Genomic DNA, 18,111 nt, shown 5'->3' on the forward strand with positions numbered 1-18,111 from the left:
TATACGCTTTGATAAGTTGATCAAAGGATATAGTTTTATACAGACTTGCGGTGAAGCCTGTATTTACAAGAAAGTGAGTGGGAGCACTACAGCATTTCTGATAAGTATATGTGAATGACATATTGTTGATCGGAAATAATGTAGAATTATTCTGCAAAGCATAAAGGAGTGTTTGAAATGAGTTTTTCAAAGAAAGACCTCGGTGAAGCTGCTTACATATTCAGCATCAAGATCTATAGAGATAGATCAAGACGCTTGATAAGTTTTTTCAATGAGTACATACCTTAACAAGATTTTGAAGTGGTTCAAAATGGAACAGTCAAAGAAAGAGTTTCTTGCTTGTGTTACAAGGTGTGAAATTGAGTAAGACTCAAAGCCTGACCACGACAGAAGATAGAAAAAGAATGAAAGTCATTCCCTATGCCTCGGCCATAGGTTCTATAAAGTATGCCATGCTGTGTACCAGATCTATTGTATACCCTACACTGATTTTGGCAAGGGAGTACAATAGTGATCTAGGAGTAGATCACTGGACAGCGGTCAAAATTATCCTTAGTGGAAAAAGGATATGTTTCTCGATTATGGAAGTGACAAAAGGTTCGTCGTAAAGGGTTACGTCGATGCAAGTTTTGACACTAATCTAGATGACTCTAAGTCTCGGTCTAGATAAATATTGAAAGTGGGAGCAATTAGCTAGAGTAGCTCCGCGCAGAGCATTGTCGACATAGAAATTTGCAAAATACTTACGGATCTGAATGTGACAGGCCCGTTGACTAAAATTATCTCACAAGCAAAACATGATCAGACCTTAGTACTCTTTGGGTGTTAATCACATAGCGATGTGAACTAGATTACTGACTCTAGTAAACCCTTTGGGTGTTGGTCACATGACGATGTGAACTATGGGTGTTAATCACATGGTGATGTGAACTATTGATGTTAAATCACATGGCGATGTGAACTAGATTATTGACTCTAGTGCAAGTGGGAGACTGAAGGAAATATGCCCTAGAGGCAATAATAAAGTTATTATTTATTTCCTTATATCATGATAAATGTTTATTATTCATGCTAGAATTGTATTAACCGGAAACATGATACATGTGTGAATACATAGACAAACAGAGTGTCACTAGTATGCCTCTACTTGACTAGCTCGTTGATCAAAGATGGTTATGTTTCCTAGCCATAGACATGAGTTGTCATTTGATTAACGGGATCACATCATTAGGAGAATGATGTGATTGACTTGACCCATTCCGTTAGCTTAGCACTCGATCGTTTAGTATGTTGCTATTGCTTTCTTCATGACTTATACATGTTCCTATGACTATGAGATTATGCAACTCCCGTTTACCGGAGGAACACTTTGTGTGCTACCAAACGTCACAACGTAACTGGGTGATTATAAAGGTGCTCTACAGGTGTCTCCGAAGGTACTTGTTGGGTTGGCGTATTTTGAGATTAGGATTTGTCACTCCGATTGTCGGAGATGTATCTCTGGGCCCTCTCGGTAATGCACATCACTTAAGCCTTGCAAGCATTGCAACTAATGAGTTTGTTGCGAGATGATGTATCACGGAACGAGTAAAGAGACTTGCCGGTAACGAGATTGAACTAGGTATTGAGATACCGACGATCGAATCTCGGGCAAGTAACATACCGATGACAAAGGGAACAATGTATGTTGTTATGCGGTTTGACCGATAAAGATCTTCGTAGAATATGTGGGAGCCAATATGGGCATCCAGGTCCCGCTATTGGTTATTGACCGGAGACGTGTCTCGGTCATGTCTACATAGTTCTCGAACCCGTAGGGTCCGCACGCTTAACGTTACGATGACAGTTTTATTATGAGTTTATGAGTTTTGATGTACCGTAGGAGTTCGGATTCCCGGATGAGATCGGGGACATGACGAGGAGTCTTGAAATGGTCGAGACGTAAAGATCGATATATTGGACGACTATATTCGGACATCGGAAAGGTTCCGAGTGATTCGGGTATTTATCGGAGTACCGGAGAGTTACGGGAATTCGCCGGGGAGAAGTATTGGGCCTTATTGGGCCATACGGGAATAGTGGAGAGAGGCCAAAAGGAAGGAGGCACGCACCCCCCCTCTGGTCCGAATTGGACAAGAGGTGCAGCCCCTTTTTCCTTCTCCCTCTCCCCCTCTTTCCTTCTCTCCTACTCCAACAAGGAAAGGAGGAGTCCTACTCCCGGTGGGAGTAGGACTCCCCCCTTGACGCGCCCTCCTCCTACGCCGGCCGCCTCCCCCCTTGCTCCTTTATATACGGGGGCAGGGGGCACCCCATAGACACAACAATTGATCATTGATGTCTTAGCCGTGTGCGGTGCCCCCCTCCACCATATTACACCTCGATAATATCGTAGCCGTGCTTAGGCGAAGCCCTGCGTCGGTAGAACATCATCATCGTCACCACGCCGTCGTGCTGACGAAACTCTCCCTCAACACTCGGCTGGATCGGAGTTCGAGGGACGTCATCGAGCTGAACGTGTGCTGAACTCGGAGGTGCCGTGCGTTTGGTACTTGATCAGTCGGATCGTGAAGACGTACGACTACATCAACCGCGTTGTGTTAACGCTTCCGCTTTCGGTCCACGAGGGTACGTGGACAACACTCTCCCCTCTCGTTGCTATGCATCACCATGATCTCGCGTGTGCGTAGGAAATTTTTGAAATTACTACGTTCCCCAACACATAAGTCCGCGGACAAAAGGGTGGAGGGGAAACCCTAACCCGCGGACGAAATGGGGGACAAACACCACCCTCTCGTTGGGCTTCGGGGAGGGGATGACTTGCCCCTTTGCCGGAAGACGGTGGGTGATTTCCTTCGCCAGATACCCGGCCGCCCGAAGCTCAGTGATGTCCTTCTCCTTTACGGAGGAGGCCATCCACTTGCCTTGCCCTCCAGATCCGGACATGGTTGAATGCTTTCTTGAAGCGAAAAGGATGAGGACTTGGGTGCTGGAGCTCGAGAATGGAAGGGCGGAGAAAGAGAAGGCGTGGGTGAAGAAGGGGAATCCTTATCTCCTTATAAAGGCAGTGAATATCAAGCGCCTCCCCACTCGCCTTAAAACTCGCATGTTCCCAAGGGCTGTGCAAACGGCACGGTTGGATTACCCACGCCCGTATTGATGAGAATCCCGCAATAAGGGGACACGATCTCTGCTTTGACAAGACGTGCCAATGGAAACCGCATCTCGAAACACGGAACGGCAGACGAAAACGGTTCGAAATAATGACCGGGCAGACGTGATGTCATCTTGCAAAAAGTTATCAGCGGATGGGACTCGTGAAATATTATACTCTCTACGGCTGTGTGTGTGATACTTGTTATGCAGATCCGGACACGTTCGTTGCGTCCAAAGACTATCTTGGAGTATTCGGAAAGGGGAACCTGCCTTGCAATGCCGAAGACAATCTGCGCGTCGGACACCTCGTCATTGAAGCCTGGTTCAGGGGCTACTGAGGGAGTCCTGGACTAAGGGGTCCTCGGGCGTCCGGCCTGTTGGACATGGGCCGGACTAATGGGCTATGAAGATACAAGACCGAAGACTCTCTCCCGTGTCCGGATGGGACTCTCCTTGGCGTGGTAGGCAAGCTTGGCGACCAAATATGAAGATTCCTTTCTCTGTAACCGACTTTGTACAACCCTAGTCCCCTCCGGTGTCTATATAAACCAGAGGGCTTAGTCCAGAAACATATATAGTCAGACAGGCTAGACTTCTAGGGTTTTAGCCATTACGATCTCGTGGTAGATCAACTCTTGTAATACTCATATTCATCAAGATCAATCAAGCAGGAAGTAGGGTATTACCTCCATAGAGAGGGCCCGAACCTGGGTAAACATTGTGTCCCCCGTCTCCTATTACCATCAACCTTAGACGCACAGTTCGGGACCCCCTACCCGAGATCCGCCGGTTTTGACACCGACAATCGTCAGCCCAGCCATCAGCCTGTCCACCTTGCGGTGCTTGGGAGGGATGCCCCAAGCTTGACCCACACCTCCGGCATGCTCTCCCCTTTTGATGCGTCGGCCCTAGCATCCCGAATGAGGGCGGTGATGTTGTTGATGGAGAGAAACAGCTTGCCGCTGCGGGTCGCCATGTGAAGCATTGTCGGATCTGGAAAGACCACCGAGAAGCTATCGGAATCGACCTGGGCCGCCTGCCAATCCCACTCGCCTTCGAACAAATGCGGCAGCTCCACCTCCAAGATCTCCTTTGAGAGGACGCCCGGGGTCGCGGAGAGGATGGCCGCGTTGACCCCAAACCCGCTCAAACCCTCATCGGCCTCCTTTGGAAACTGCAGGTAAAAGAAACCCCCTCCAGGGATTGCATGCCCCATGGTCTGCAGCAGGAGTGGCTTGCCACGGGAGGGGCAACAGGCGGAGACGTGGCCCTCCTGAGAGCAGAGGATGCAGAGCGGCTTGAACTTGCAGGCGCTCTGAAAGTGGCCAGCTCTGCCGCACTTGAAACACTCCCGCTCATCTACCTCCTCCACCAGGATTGGCTCGGCAGCCGTGCCCTTGGAGGAGCCCGCCGGCAGCGGGGCCGGCGCCTTGTACTTTTTCTTCTTCTGCTTCGCCGCAAAGGGGTCGCCGACCCGGCCGCCCTGGAACTGCGGCATACCCTCAGCGCGCTTGAGCTCTAGCCCCCTCTTCTTGTGCTCCTCTTTCTTCCTCTTCTTGCACTCATGTTCCTTCAGCCACCACGCCGGAGGCGGCCCCCAGCCACTGGACTTGCCGTCGCGCGCCGCACCGTGCGCCTTGGCCTGTGCCCGCAGCTCGTGCTTGCAGCCGCGCTCCGCCGCGGGGTCGAGGGGAGGCAGAGGACACTTGTCCGCACGCCGGTCGGCCTTGGAGCCCATGGCTACCACCTCGGCGAAGGAACGCACGAGGGGCGGCGGGGGCGAGATGGGAGGAGAGTGCGGGCGGAGAAACCAAAGCGGCGCACCTCCACATTGGTGGCTGGAAACCCTAGCGACGGATCTAGGGTTCCCTTGGGCAACCAGAGCCACTTAAGTATCGTCCCCTCTCGGCCAGGGCCAACTGGGCTGCCAGCTGGGCCGAGCTTCGTACGCGCAGCCTCGGGACACCCCTGGAGCGACTGACCCAGGCTAGCCACGGACCCTTGGGCCGCCGAACCAGCCGTGGGCCACGCGGCCTGGATGGCCCCAAGGCCCACTTGCCCGCCCTGCTCCGGATCCCCAACCCTAGCGCCAGGCGATCCCGACGCCGCCGCTGCGGCCTACACTGCCGCCGCCGGAGCAGCGACCACCACTGGGCCCTGCGCAACGGCACGGAGCAGGAGGCCCTCCTCCGCGTCCGGGGCCGCGAGTGCTGCCACCCGCGGACGCGGAGACGCCGGGCGAGCACCCCGGTGCACGGCCCCCGCCAGCACACCGCGCCGACGATGGCCACGGCCACCAGGCGTGAAAGAACGCCGCCGACCGGGGTGGAGCGAGCCCCCGAGCTCCTCTGCCCTTGCCACAAAATCACCCACCGAGCACTGGGACGGGCCGCCACCCGCCCCTGCTCCATCGACCTCGTCGTCTGCATCGTCTTCGGAGTCCTCCCCTGCCAGGGCCCAAAAACGGCTACCTGACCAGCCCGCCGGGGTGCCCCGCCTGGACCAGCGTCCATTCCTCCTCGCTCCGCCGGGCTGGATCCGCCGCACCCTCCTCGCGCCCCGCGTCGTCTCTCTGGTCGCCGCTCCGTACAGGAGCCGTTAGAGACATCTCCGTACAGGAGCCGTTAGAGTTTTTGCTGTCTTCTGTTAACCCGAGTTCTTTCCTTTCACCATCAGTCCAGATTAGCCGACAATAATAGAGGACTTCGCCTCTTTTTTTCAGTATTTTGCCTGGTGAACAAATCTGTTGGTTCTTTTCATCAACTACTAGTTGCCAGCGTTATTTCCTTTTGATATATTTGCCATGTGTTATGTGTAGTTTTTGCACCGCGCTTTTGAACCATTTCGTATTTTTGTGTAGTGAACAGATACAAATTCTGCTCCTATAAAAACCCTTGGGTGTCATCAGGATGCTTTACTGCAGCTGGTACGTATACCATTTTTTTTGAAAAAAGGTTAAAAAACGCCCATTGCTATACAAGTTAATTTTCCATGTTTGACAATGTGACCAATAAAAATTGCTCTAAAAAGGCCATGTTTGATAAAAACTTTCTTTTGAATTTGCCGTATGATTTTTCAAAAAAAAAACCATGTTTTACCATGGCCTCTATGCTACTAAGCACGCAAAGCTAGTGAAGGAAAAAAAAAATCTGCAGAAACTATGAAGAATCGAAACGCATATAGAGCAGGGTATCATGACCCGAGCAAACTCATCACCACAGCTCTCCAGGTGCAAAAGCAGTCGCAGGGGCAGAGGTGGCCGAACGCGTTGGCGCCGGCCTTGTGCAGGCACCGCAGGGGCAGAGGTGGCATCTTCTAATTGGGATTAGGGAGAGACAGGGGCCCATCCCCTGAAAATCAGGGAGAGAGGCCAATTAGCGTTAACCAATCCGATCCACGCCCGTCACAGGTCCGTGCGTGTAGTATTATTAGGGAGTGAAGTCTAAAATAAATCCTGAGATTATAGAGGTCGACGTAAACGAACCCTCACCTCTAAATCCCTAAATTTGGTACCCTGTATTTACAGATCCCAGTCAATCCAAACCCTGCATGAGTAAAATCCTGTTTGTTGTAATAGAAAGGTGTGATCCCAGCCGGGATTGATTCTACTCTCATTTACAACATAGGCCCACTTGTCATATGCATTACCCTCCCCAATCAATTTGAACTCGCCTCCAGATGAGTGTGTCGGACGTGGCCGGGTCAGCCATCGACGCCATCCCAGATGAGCTCCTGGGCGCGTCCAAGCATAAACGGCGTGCGTGGATGATGGCGCGCTATCCCGACCAGAGGAGCTCACCGCAGCCCTCGCCGGCAAGCGATTGCTGCTCGTTTGGGCTAGGTTGCAGGAAAGCTGGTGCCAACGGGGCGAGGATGCCGCCACGGATGCCACCAACAGCGCATGAACATGAAGAAGTATATTCACGGGAAGACCGGCGGCTTGGCCTCCGCGGCGAGCACCGCCGCCGTCTCGATCGACGGAGTGTTGGTCCTGTTGGAATCCATGAATCCATCGGTATCCGGCGTCTCGCGTGCGTGCGTGTACCTAGAAGAGATAATCTAATCCATCAAGCCAGACTCACTCACTCAGGTACTAGTTCGTGCTTGTACAGGACTGTATCAAGCCAGCCATGTACGCATGTGTCTTTCGGCCACACTTCAATCCTCAGTCGATGCTCGTTAATCAGAAGAAGTTCATGTGGCCCTGGTCGTCTTCGCCTTTGCCGTGCGTGCCCACGCCTGGAGCTTTGTCGTCGCGGACGGCGGCAACCCTCTGAGACACAGCGTTGACGAAGCCAAAGGAGATGTTGAGCTTGGTCCGGCGATCCCTAATGGCGTCCTTCGTCTTCTTGATGACGAACAGCTCTGCGCGGTTGGCATGCCGGGCTCCTGGCTCCTCATCGGCCATGGCTGCCATCGCCATCATGGCATGCATGCTCATCGTATGGCAGCAGGCACTCCCGGGCTGCATCTCCAATCAGGATTGTGCAGCGAGGAAGATGGCTATGATGTTTTGACCCGTGTAACATGAGACAAGCAAGTTTCCGGTAGGATTGTGCTTTTCCCAGTCTGCCAAACATATGTGAGGGTTAGGATAGACCGAGATTAGAGAGGTCGAGGTACCGACTTCAGGGATTTGAAGGTGAAGATTCATCTACGTCGATCCCTACAACCTCAGGGTTTATTTTAGACTTCACTCCATTATTGGGTGGCGATACACGCCGCGCGCTCCTCTCGAGCTGGCAGCGGGCCCTCTCTCAACACGCGCATGAACGCCCACCGTTCTTCCCTTTGATGCTCTTCGCACCGAAACCAGAGTGCCCGTGCAAAGCCCTCTCACCACCAAAATGGCAAAATCCATCATCCCCTGAGCTCGTCCCGGATCCGCACCTCCTCTCCACCGCAGGTCGCCGCTGCCGTCTCTCTTCAGGCCACGATCCCGCACTTGCTCCAGCAGATCACCGTCCGCTGCCGAGTTGAGGTCTCGGAAAGCGACCTGAGGGGGGCCGCAGCGGATCTGCGCCGAGGTCGAGGGGAGATTGTGACGGTTCTCCGCTCCCGCTTAGGAAATTCGCGACGGTGATGCTCGGCGCCGGCCTCGGCTCTAGAATCAGCAAGGCGATGGCGGCCCTGCTCCGGCGCCGCCGCCGGCTGCTCCGAATCGCTACACCAGCTGGCAGCGGGGCGCCGTGGTCGGAGCTCCCGCCGGACCTGCTGTTCCTCGTGCTCTCCCGCCTTCCCTCATACGCCGACCGCGTCAGCCTCCGCGCCGTCTGCCGGCCGTGGCGCTCCGCCGCGCGCCTGCAGCCGTTCGCGTGGCTCTTCGTCCGCGCCGACACCTTCCTCGCCCTCCCAGAGGGCGCGCTCCACCGCATGCCCCTCGACCGCAACCAAATCCTCTTACGTGTCCCCATTGCCACTGGCCGCATGTTCTTCCTGGTGCACCGTGACGGCAGCTGCTACCTCACGAACCCTTCTTCCGGGGAGAGCACCCCTCTGCACATCAGCAGCGACAGCCTCAAGATCGACCTCGGCTGCCGCAGCTACAACTGGATCAGGAAGGTGGTGGTCTCCGACGGCATCGTCGCCGTTCCCTACTGTGGCATGGTCACGATCTTTCCTCGCATGGCGTCGCCAGGTCAAGGTGCCAGATTGTGCTGGGTGCCCCCTGCAATGTTTCCAACAGCAAGCATCCATGTCGACACCGATATTGCACTCTTCCAAGGTGAGCTCTACGTGGTCCTCACCAATAAACATAACAAGAGTGGCTCTGAACTGCCGGAGCTCCATCGCCTGGAAATCGACGACGAGCAGAACCGCGTCAGGTCAGTCCAATGCATACGCCGCACGCCAAGAAACCACGTGGACGACCCTGCCCGGTCCTGGACGCCAAGAAACGGCATGGACCGAACCTGGCGCTCCGTCTTCTACCTTGTCCCGTGCGGCGACCGGCTGCTAATGGTGGAAAGGCGGACCCTCGTTGAGCGCTTCGTGGTCTGGGAGGGTGCCGTCCGACAGCGCGGTTCGAGGCCCATACGGACCCAGCTCGAGGCCTGGGAGGGGGTGGACCTGATCGGAGGCCATGGGCATTGGAGCAAGGTGGACACGTTGATGGGGCATGCGCTCTTCGTCAGCCGAGGCTGCTCTCAGTCGCTCCCTGCATCAGCCCAATGTGGAGCTCAACAAGATTGCATCTACTTTGCGATGACTGAGCGTCCTAGACGGAAAAGGGAGCCTCAGGATGACGTTTTCCGCTGTGTTGTGTACAACGTGAGAGACGGGACAATGGAGCCACTGGAGACGAGCGAACCGACGGTCCGTCCATGGGAACCCACCTGGTTTTTCCCTGCCCATGCTTGAGTAACATATATCTGTCCTCCTTGGTTTAACCGTCAAAGAAAAAATAATAATATCTGATTTGAGTATGCCAGTTAATCGCTTCCCTTGTAAAACGAGGAGAAAAAAGCTATGCCCGTGATGAAGAACATTTTGTTGGAATATTAGGCAAGTTCATGATTAATTCCAGTAAATAATTCATGACTAGAAGAGATACTAGCATGCAATAATCTAGCAAACTAGAAGAACAGCAAGACATGCATAACAGCAGCAAACACGTAACAATAGCTGTAGAAACAGACATGAACAGAGGATGTTGGACGTACTGATCGTTAGCTATTATGGGTGCGACAGTGTTGATGACGATGTTGGCGACGATCTGCTGCTGACGGCGATGAATAGCACCGCCCGACTTGGACGAAAGACGACCCGTGATGACGAATTTGAGCAGTCGCGCACAGCGCTTCCCAAAAACCTAATTCGTCCTCTCCCGGTGCAGGATCGCAAAGACGAACGGTTCCGGAGACCTGCTCTCCCACGCGTTTGGGATGGAGTAGACTACGATGGCGGCGCAAGTTGTGAGATGAGGCAAAACCCTAGGTGTTTTTCGGTGTGTCTCTGGCCGCAGCCGGTAGCTGTATATATATTAGGACCAGAGGCGGTATTGTGTCGCGACCACAATCCCAAACCGACTCGGTTTCTAATTCGTATACGAACTTACCGGAGGACCATTCACGCGCATGTACGCCTCGCCTCGCCTCGCCTCGCCTCGCCACGGCCCGGCCCGGCCCGGCGAGGCGAGGCGAGCGCGCGCGTGTGGTTTTCCCTTTCTCTTCTCACACACCACTTAGAGTGGTGGAGAGAACCCACTATATAAAGAGGTCCAACTCTTCTTCAACTTCCAAGGTGGGACTAAACTTAGCACCACCACTTGCCATTTTACACATGGGCTTTGAGATTTCAGAAATTGCTATGGGCCTAGCCCATTAATTCTAACACATTTATCTGGATATAGTGAATTTGTATAGGGTCAGTTGTATGAAGTTGTATGAAGGGTCAGTTAACATTTATCTGATCTGAACATTTATCTGTATTGTAACCCGGTTCGATGAAACCTTGAATCAGTAAACATTTTAGCAGTGAAGGGTCGGTTGTATGACGGTGCTCTAGTGAACGAGTAAGAACCCATAAGCCCAGATTGAATTCAGTATGTTTGATATGCTCTAGCTGCCATTTAGTTCAGTTCAAGTTCAGGTTTTGGTGCCATTTAGTTCAATTCAGTTTGGAGCATCAATTGGCACAATTCAGTTTAGATATTTGCATATATATATACTCCTGTTCAATTCGGTTTGGAGCAACAGCTGACATTCAGTTCAGTCCAGATTTTTGCATATGTACTCCTGTTCAATTTGCACATGCACAATGTTTTCTGAACAATAGTTTGTGGCGGCGGCGCGCACGACCGCGGCGGCGCCGGAGGCCACGTCCGGGATGAAGGCCACCGATCCATTTGTGGCGGCCACGCAGGAGGAGCTGGGCGTGCCGGTGAGCGGACGGCGACGGCGAGTGATAAGGGGAATTTTTTTTTCCAGAACCGGGAGCTCATCGTTTTCCTCTCCGGTTCGTTGATATGGGCTTTGGGCCCACTGTTTGTCTGCGTTCCCAGTGCGTTCGAGCCGCAACCGTCAGATGCGCATCCAGCGAACGACAAGCAACAACGTCCCTCTGCAGTTTCCTCCCCTACGTCAGAGGACCTCGTTCCCAGTTTTTGCATCAGCCTTTGTGTGTTCGTAAATATTGTGTAGCGAACAGATACAACTTCTGCTCCTACTTCCAAGAAATCCTTCCGTGTCATCAGGATGTTTTAGTGTCAAATCCTACACCATTCACATCCGGTTTTGTCTTTTTTATTTCTTTATATGTGTACTTTGAATTTTGATATGATTTTTTTATTTGCAGACATCGGTGTTGTGAACATCCCGCAAAAAACAAAGAACATCCACGATTTTTTCTGAATTTATTTGAAAATTTAAATTTGACTTTTTAAAATTTGTAGATATGTTAATCGTGTTTCATTTTTCTGCTCCACAAGAAAGTTCTCTCATGACCAGGGTTTCTTCGCCTCCCGCCAGTGCTACCGCCGATTTACTTCGTCTTCTCTAGCCTTAGGGTCATGGAGGCGTGGTGGATCTAGACTCTTGCCGGTATGAGGGCTCTTGCTCCGTTTAAGATGTTTTTTTTGGTTTATTTAGAGTTTGTGTCCTGCTCGATAAGATGAGACAGCAGCGGCTCCCTGAAGATGGAATAATGTTCTCCCTGCATAACTCTCGCCTTGGCGGTGCGTCTAGCATCATCAGAGGGCGTGTGGCGTTGTGTCTCCTGCGGATTTTGCGGGATTCTGTCGGTGTTTATCTTCGATGGATCTTCTTAGATTCAGTCTTCGTTCGGGATTTTGGGGCCAATATTTTGACTGTCTACTACAATAAGCTTTGTCCGGCTCCGGTGAAGGAGGGGCAATGACGATGGCATGTATTCGGCTAACCCTACTGTTTGTAGTCATCATTAAATGGTCTATGGATATAATTTTTATTGTCTTTTGTGTTCTTTATACCGTTGTGATGTTGGAGGAATGGATAGGAAGTTTTCAAGAAAAATGACTAAGGGCATATACAACCACACACACCAAAAGTCGGCCCCCAAATGCCTGTGAACGTGTCCGAGTGCGTCTGCAGACTGTAACTGGACAGCACACCAAATATATTCGCCACAATCATGAAAGTCAAACTTCATACTAGCCATCCAAATAAAAACCTACGTACTACATGCATACCTAAAACTACTCATCGTTGGAGATGTCGGCGATCTCCGTGCCCGGCGTCGGGTAGACGGGCAAGTGCTGCAGCTCCTGCGCCTACGGAGGCTCCGGTACCTCCCCCTTCGCCTCCGCGTCTAGTTCGGCGAATAGCGCCTCCGTCGATGTCTGTTCTTGCCAGTTGGCCTTGATGTAGGCCTCGACCTGGATGGACTCGAGGATGGCGGTCAGCTCCGCCATCTTCATCGCTTGGGCGGCCTCGTACTCCGCCTCTGCGTCCTCCATGGCGAAGCCCGCAGCCGGTAACGCCTCCACCTCCTCCTCTACCCCTGCCGCCTCCTTCTCCATGGGCTCCGCTTCCGGTGGCTGCTCCCCCTTCTCCTCATCCTCTTGCTCCGTCGCCTACTCCTCATCCTTCGACGACTTCGGTGAATCCGGGGGAAGGCCGGCGGCGAAACGAGCCGCCCGCCTCGCCTGGATCTGCTCGAGTAGCTGTAGTCTCCGCTCCGGAATGAGCATGACATAGGTGGTGATTCGGCACCTTGGCATGGTGCGGCGGGCAGATTGGAAGTCGCGGCGACAGAGAGCAGAAAGGACGGCTATCGTCGTCCGGCTTAAATAGCCGGCCTCCTCCCTCGGGCGGCACCCCGGAGCGGAGCCATGTGGCGTGGAGCGAAGGAGGCGCCTTTTGGACCTGCGATCTCTCCATATCTCCGTGTCGGCCTTATCCATCAATATGATGTGATGGGCGCGTCCGAGTCTTTTCATAACCGTTCCAGATATAGACCGGATATGAGAAGTGTCGACCGTTTCCGACGTTTGGCCCGGCTATGGGACGGCTAGTTGGGTGGCGTCCGGGCGTTTGGACGGTTATTATGTGTTTGTTGGCCGTATGGTGCAGTAGAAGGACGGGCTTGCTCGTACACGATGTTTATTCACACCAGACACTGCACGTTTGCCACGTAGTACGAGAGAAGAGACACCAACAACGAAATGAGTGCGCTTTGGACCACTCAAGTACGGGAGAGGGAGTCCTTGCTCCCGCGTGGCGTCACATCACAAACCTCAGGTCTCGTGGCTTGTGCCTTGTGCTGGACACCACCGCCCGGCGCAGCTCCCGAGAAAGCGACCGCCTTTCTCGTGTCCTCTCGCTCTCCGTCCAAGCACACTAGTCAGAGCGAACACGTCACACGGCCCACTCAAGCCGTCACATTCGACCATGGACATGCCCACGGCGGCGTGCTCGCCGTCCTCGTCGGCGCAGCCTCCGCCGTCGTCGTCAGGTTTGTCCGTCGCCGCGTGCGTTGGATTGATTCACCATGCGTTTCTTTGCTTTTTCACTTGGTGTGCTTGGTGTGAGAGATACAGGCGTCGATGTGGTCGTTGACGCGGGGAACGACGAGGAACGGCGGCGCCTGCTCCTCGATGCCGCCATCGACGGCAACCTCGACCTCCTCGCCAGTACGTCCCGAAATGCCTTCAACGAAGCTTGTATTACTAGTGTAAATCGACTAACAATCCATCTGATATTGGGACGTCGAGGGATGGCGCTGGAGTTGCTGCCGCCGGCGCCTAGCGCCACGGGCGCGGACGTCACCGGCGTCTGGTCGACGTGCGGCAGGGCGCTCCACCTGGCCGCGACCAACGGCAGGACGGACGTCTGCCGCTACCTGGTCCAGGACCTCGCCATCCCCGTCGACGTCCTCTCCGACGAGCGCGAGACGCCGCTGCTCCTGGCGGCCACCTTCGGCCACACCGCAACGGCGGCCTGGCTCCTGGAGCGCGGCGCCAGCCCGCGCGCCCCGGACGTCGACGGCGAGACCCCGCTCCACTGGGCCGCTTACAACGGTACGTATGCGTCCGACCTCGCCGGCCGACGCCACCTCACTCTGCTCCGTGCTCCTGTTGCTTGCTCGCCTTGAGAGGAAGCTCCGCCGTGGCCATGACCATGCCGTGCCGAGCGGGCACCGGCGCGCGTGCGCGACTGACATGTTGGCGCGTCGTCCGTGATGCAGGGGATCGCGACCTGGCGATGCTGCTCCTGTGCAAGGGCGCCGACGTGGGCGCGACGAACCCCCGGGGCACGGCGCTCCACGTCGCCGCCATGCGCGGGTTCCCGGAAGTCATCCGCGTCCTGCTGCGCCACGGCGCCGATGTATGTGCGGCCGCTCCTATGGTGCCTGCATTTTGTTCATGGCTGACCAGCTTGCAATTTTGCAGCCCAACAAGTTCGCCAGCCGTGTCTTCACGCCCTTGGTCTCGTCGCTTCTTGGTGGCTCCGTGGAATGCATGAAGCTGCTCATTGAGGTGCTACATTACTTCATCTTCTGCTAAGTGCTAATTGATCTCTAAGTTCGTGTTGATTGCATAAATCACACTAGTTGTTTGTGATGTCGCGGTATAACAGGTTATCTTTTGTAAGTAGCACTTGCAATGCTTGGATCGCTAGAGTTCTATAAAATTCCCACATGAACTGTGCATATGGAACTCCCTTGTGCTAAACTGAGACTGTTCCTGGAAATGTTAACTAGGCTGGGGCTAATGTTCATGCCGGTGGATTCAGTGGAGCGACCCCTCTGTTGTTAGCGTGCAGCCGCCGTGGCAACATCGGATTCGTCAAGTGCTTGTTGAAGGCTGGAGCAGATCCGAACGTTCCTGACGAAGTGAGCATTCCGAACCACCTTCCCTGCCACATTTCATACTGTTCAAGTTCAAGTACATATAGTTTGACCTACACTTTAATCCTTAGCCCTGAACAACAATGTTACCCCGAAACTCATGCTTTCTGTACTCTGTAACAGCTTGGTAGGTTGCCGATAGAAATTGCCGCGGTCCAAGGTGGAAAAAAACTTGTTCAACTTCTGTTTCCTGTGACTCGATGCCCTCCAAACATGGTTGCCTGGAGTGTTGCTGGCATCATGAGTCATGTGAATTCTGCTGCTTACAAGGAGCGGGTATGTCTTATTGATGTTAGTTACCAGTACTCCTTTGCGGAGGGTCTTGTTTTAATCAGTTTCCATGCACTTGAAATGTAGCTAATTTATTACTAATTGGCTTTGCTCTTATCAACACTCCATAGTTATCTGGTAATTGATTGCCTTAAAACTACTCTTTTGGGTTTATTTAGGTGAGAAAGGGCTCCTGTAAGAGGAAAGCTGAACTAAAACTAGAAGGGAACAAGGCCTACGAAATCAAGGACTACGACACGGCTATACTTATGTACAACATGGTAACTTCTTTTTTCGCCGCTGATTTTGTATGCACATGTTCAGTCGCAAATGTTTTCTCTTGTTTCATTTCTTACTTTTCCTAATGTCAACAAAGCCACTGTTGAAATTGCCAAGGCATATATCTCTGCACCCAATTCAAATCACTTGGTTCATATATATTTCGGAAATTCTGACTTTGGAAAACGATGTTTTTCACATTTAGGCACTGAAGTTCGATGACCCAAACGACATAGATGCATCCATATATGCAAACAAGAGCCTCTGTTGGCTGCGCCTTGGTGTTGGCGACGAGGCGCTTTCGGACGCCCAGGCCTGCATCAGGTTATGGCCTGACTGGGGGAAAGGCTACTACCGCCAAGGAGAGGCCTTCCGCTTCCTGCAGGTGATCATCGCACTGCTGTTTGCGCTTCCCTTCTGTGCTTCAGAAGTTCAGATTCAGCTATCCAATACCCACCCATCGGTCGGTCGATCCGCTCAACTAACGATTGGTGCCGGCCTGATTTGATTCATACCCTTATTTTTTCTTAGCTCATCAACCTGGCATCTAATCCGCGCTTGTGTTAGGATTACGCCAGCGCTTACGCCGCGTTTGTCAAGGCATCGGAGCTTGATCCGCAGAACCCTAAGATCGCCAACGCCCTCAGGTAATCCACCGCTTGCACTTGCATCCTCACGTCGCCGTCGTACAAATTGATTCTTACGTTACAAGCGTGCATGGTGGCCTGCATGATGTGGCATGTTCATACTTCTGCAGGGATCTCTTGGAGCGCACGAAGGGCGCATCGGTTTCACGGTGCTTGGAGGAAGGGGTGCAAGTGCAAGGAAGAAGCCAGGTTCTGTCTGGGCCGTGTGATCAAACAGTCCAAGGGCGGGGCTCTTTTGTGCAGGCAGTAGGTAGAGGTCAGCCACTATCCAGTGGCCAGTAGGAAAATGGTGGAGCGGTGTGAAAACAAACTGTGGCGGGAGTCGGAGGCTGTATAGTTGTGTTTCTGGTGGGCTTTGTGGTTTGGTTTTGCGCACTCTGTTTCCTGGGCCGGATAGCATTCGAGGCCCGTCGTGATGGCTAACTGAAAATGTGTGCAGCCAGGGTCGTTGTAAAAAACAAAGGACGTTTGATACGAGCACTTCCCAGATCGAACTGAAGGGTTCGCTGGGAGACACCGCAGCCAGAACCAATTCGTTCAGCATGAGAGATCCCCCAGCGCGAACACCCTCCTCCGCCTAACATCATCCTTACAAAAATAGGACTCACCTCCGAGTGTGAATATCTGGTGCTCGGGCACGTTGGTGCCCGTTTTATGGAAAAATCAGAAACCATATTTAGAAGTTTCAACAAAAAACAATAATTCTGTGGAAACCTGTATGTGTTCACGAGGAATCCTTGAAATTTTGTTTAAAAAAATGTAATTTGTAACCTGTACAAACGAAACAAATTCCGGTCCAATAATAAAAAAAGAAGCTTGTTTGATAATACACATTTGTCTTTTTTTACACCACGTGTGGAAGTAGAATGATATGAAACTTTGCAAATACATAATACTCGCGCGCGCGCGCGCATGCATGTTTATAAAAAAAATCAGTTTTTTTGCATTGTAAAAAAAATATTTTTCGCAAACGGGCACCACCATTGGCAATTTTCACTCACCTTCCTCAATATCATCCCAAATCCTGCATGCCTTTTGAAATGAGCCTCACCTTTCTCAACATCATTCTTATACTACTCCCTTCGTTTTTCTTTACTGCGCATATTAAACTTGTCTAAAGTAAAACTTTATATACTTTCAACAAGTTTCAAGTTTGTAGAAAAATATACTAAGATATACATCATCAAATATATATTATTGGATTCATCATTGCTTATATTTTCACATTATATAAATTTGCTATTGTAAATGTTCATATTGTTTTCTACAAACTTACTCAAACTTTATAATGTTTGACTTCAGTCAAAGCTAATATGCGGAGTAAATAAAAATGAAGGGAGTACAACAACAAAATCATAAAAAGCGCCCAAGGTTCGTGTTGGAGTACTAAAAAACTTGAAACACGGAACCCACCGAAACTAGTTCCCCAAACTGATAGAGCCGGCTACGAGAGGTTGGGACATGGTGAAGTTGCGAGCAAACTTTCTACCGATGGCTATTGAGATCATACAGACCATACAAATCAGCCGTATGCCTTAAGATGATTTTTGAGCTTGGCATTTTGAAAAGAGCGGTGTGTTTTCGATCCGCTCGGCGAACGGCATGATAATGAAAACTAGGAGAAGGGAAGCATGGAACGATAAAATTCCACAAACTTCTAACATAGCTGAGGAGCAGAGTGGATGGAAGAGAATTTGGAGCGCCAGGTTAGGTCCGAAAATCCGCATGTTTGCTTGGCGGCTAGCACGCTCATCTCTTCCTACGGGAGAGGTCGAGCACCATCGGCACATGGCCACTACAGCAGCGTGCTCCTCCTGTGGGGCGCTGGTTGATTCTTGGCAACGTTCACTCTTGGAGTGCAACATGGCGCGGAACGTCTAGCCATCTCTGATCAAGGATTGTACGCCGACATCACAGCTGATGAGACCTATGATGC

At 52.1% G+C, this 18,111-nt stretch overlaps 1 protein-coding gene across 2 annotated transcripts; it reads left to right on the plus strand.

Moving 5' to 3' along the window:
* The first annotated feature begins 13,327 nt into the window (after positions 1–13,327).
* On the plus strand, positions 13,328–16,669 carry LOC123074050 (poly [ADP-ribose] polymerase tankyrase-1). Of its 2 annotated transcripts, none has more exons than XR_006435835.1 (11): positions 13,328–13,584; positions 13,670–13,762; positions 13,844–14,149; positions 14,317–14,456; positions 14,522–14,608; positions 14,833–14,964; positions 15,103–15,255; positions 15,429–15,530; positions 15,734–15,913; positions 16,060–16,175; positions 16,286–16,300. XR_006435835.1 is itself a non-coding variant. In XM_044496998.1 (11 exons), exons 1-11 carry the CDS (start codon positions 13,521–13,523, stop codon positions 16,455–16,457), a joined length of 1,509 nt encoding a protein of 502 aa, XP_044352933.1. In that variant the 5' UTR covers positions 13,329–13,520; the 3' UTR covers positions 16,458–16,669. The 2 variants fall into 2 exon arrangements, 1 of the variants encoding a protein (XP_044352933.1); XM_044496998.1 differs by having other exon boundaries at positions 13,329–13,584; positions 16,096–16,175; positions 16,286–16,669.
* Positions 16,670–18,111: the final 1,442 nt, after the last annotated feature.

This window comes from Triticum aestivum, chromosome 3D, assembly GCF_018294505.1.
Source record: "Triticum aestivum cultivar Chinese Spring chromosome 3D, IWGSC CS RefSeq v2.1, whole genome shotgun sequence".
In the NCBI taxonomy this organism is placed as follows: Eukaryota; Viridiplantae; Streptophyta; class Magnoliopsida; order Poales; family Poaceae; genus Triticum; species Triticum aestivum.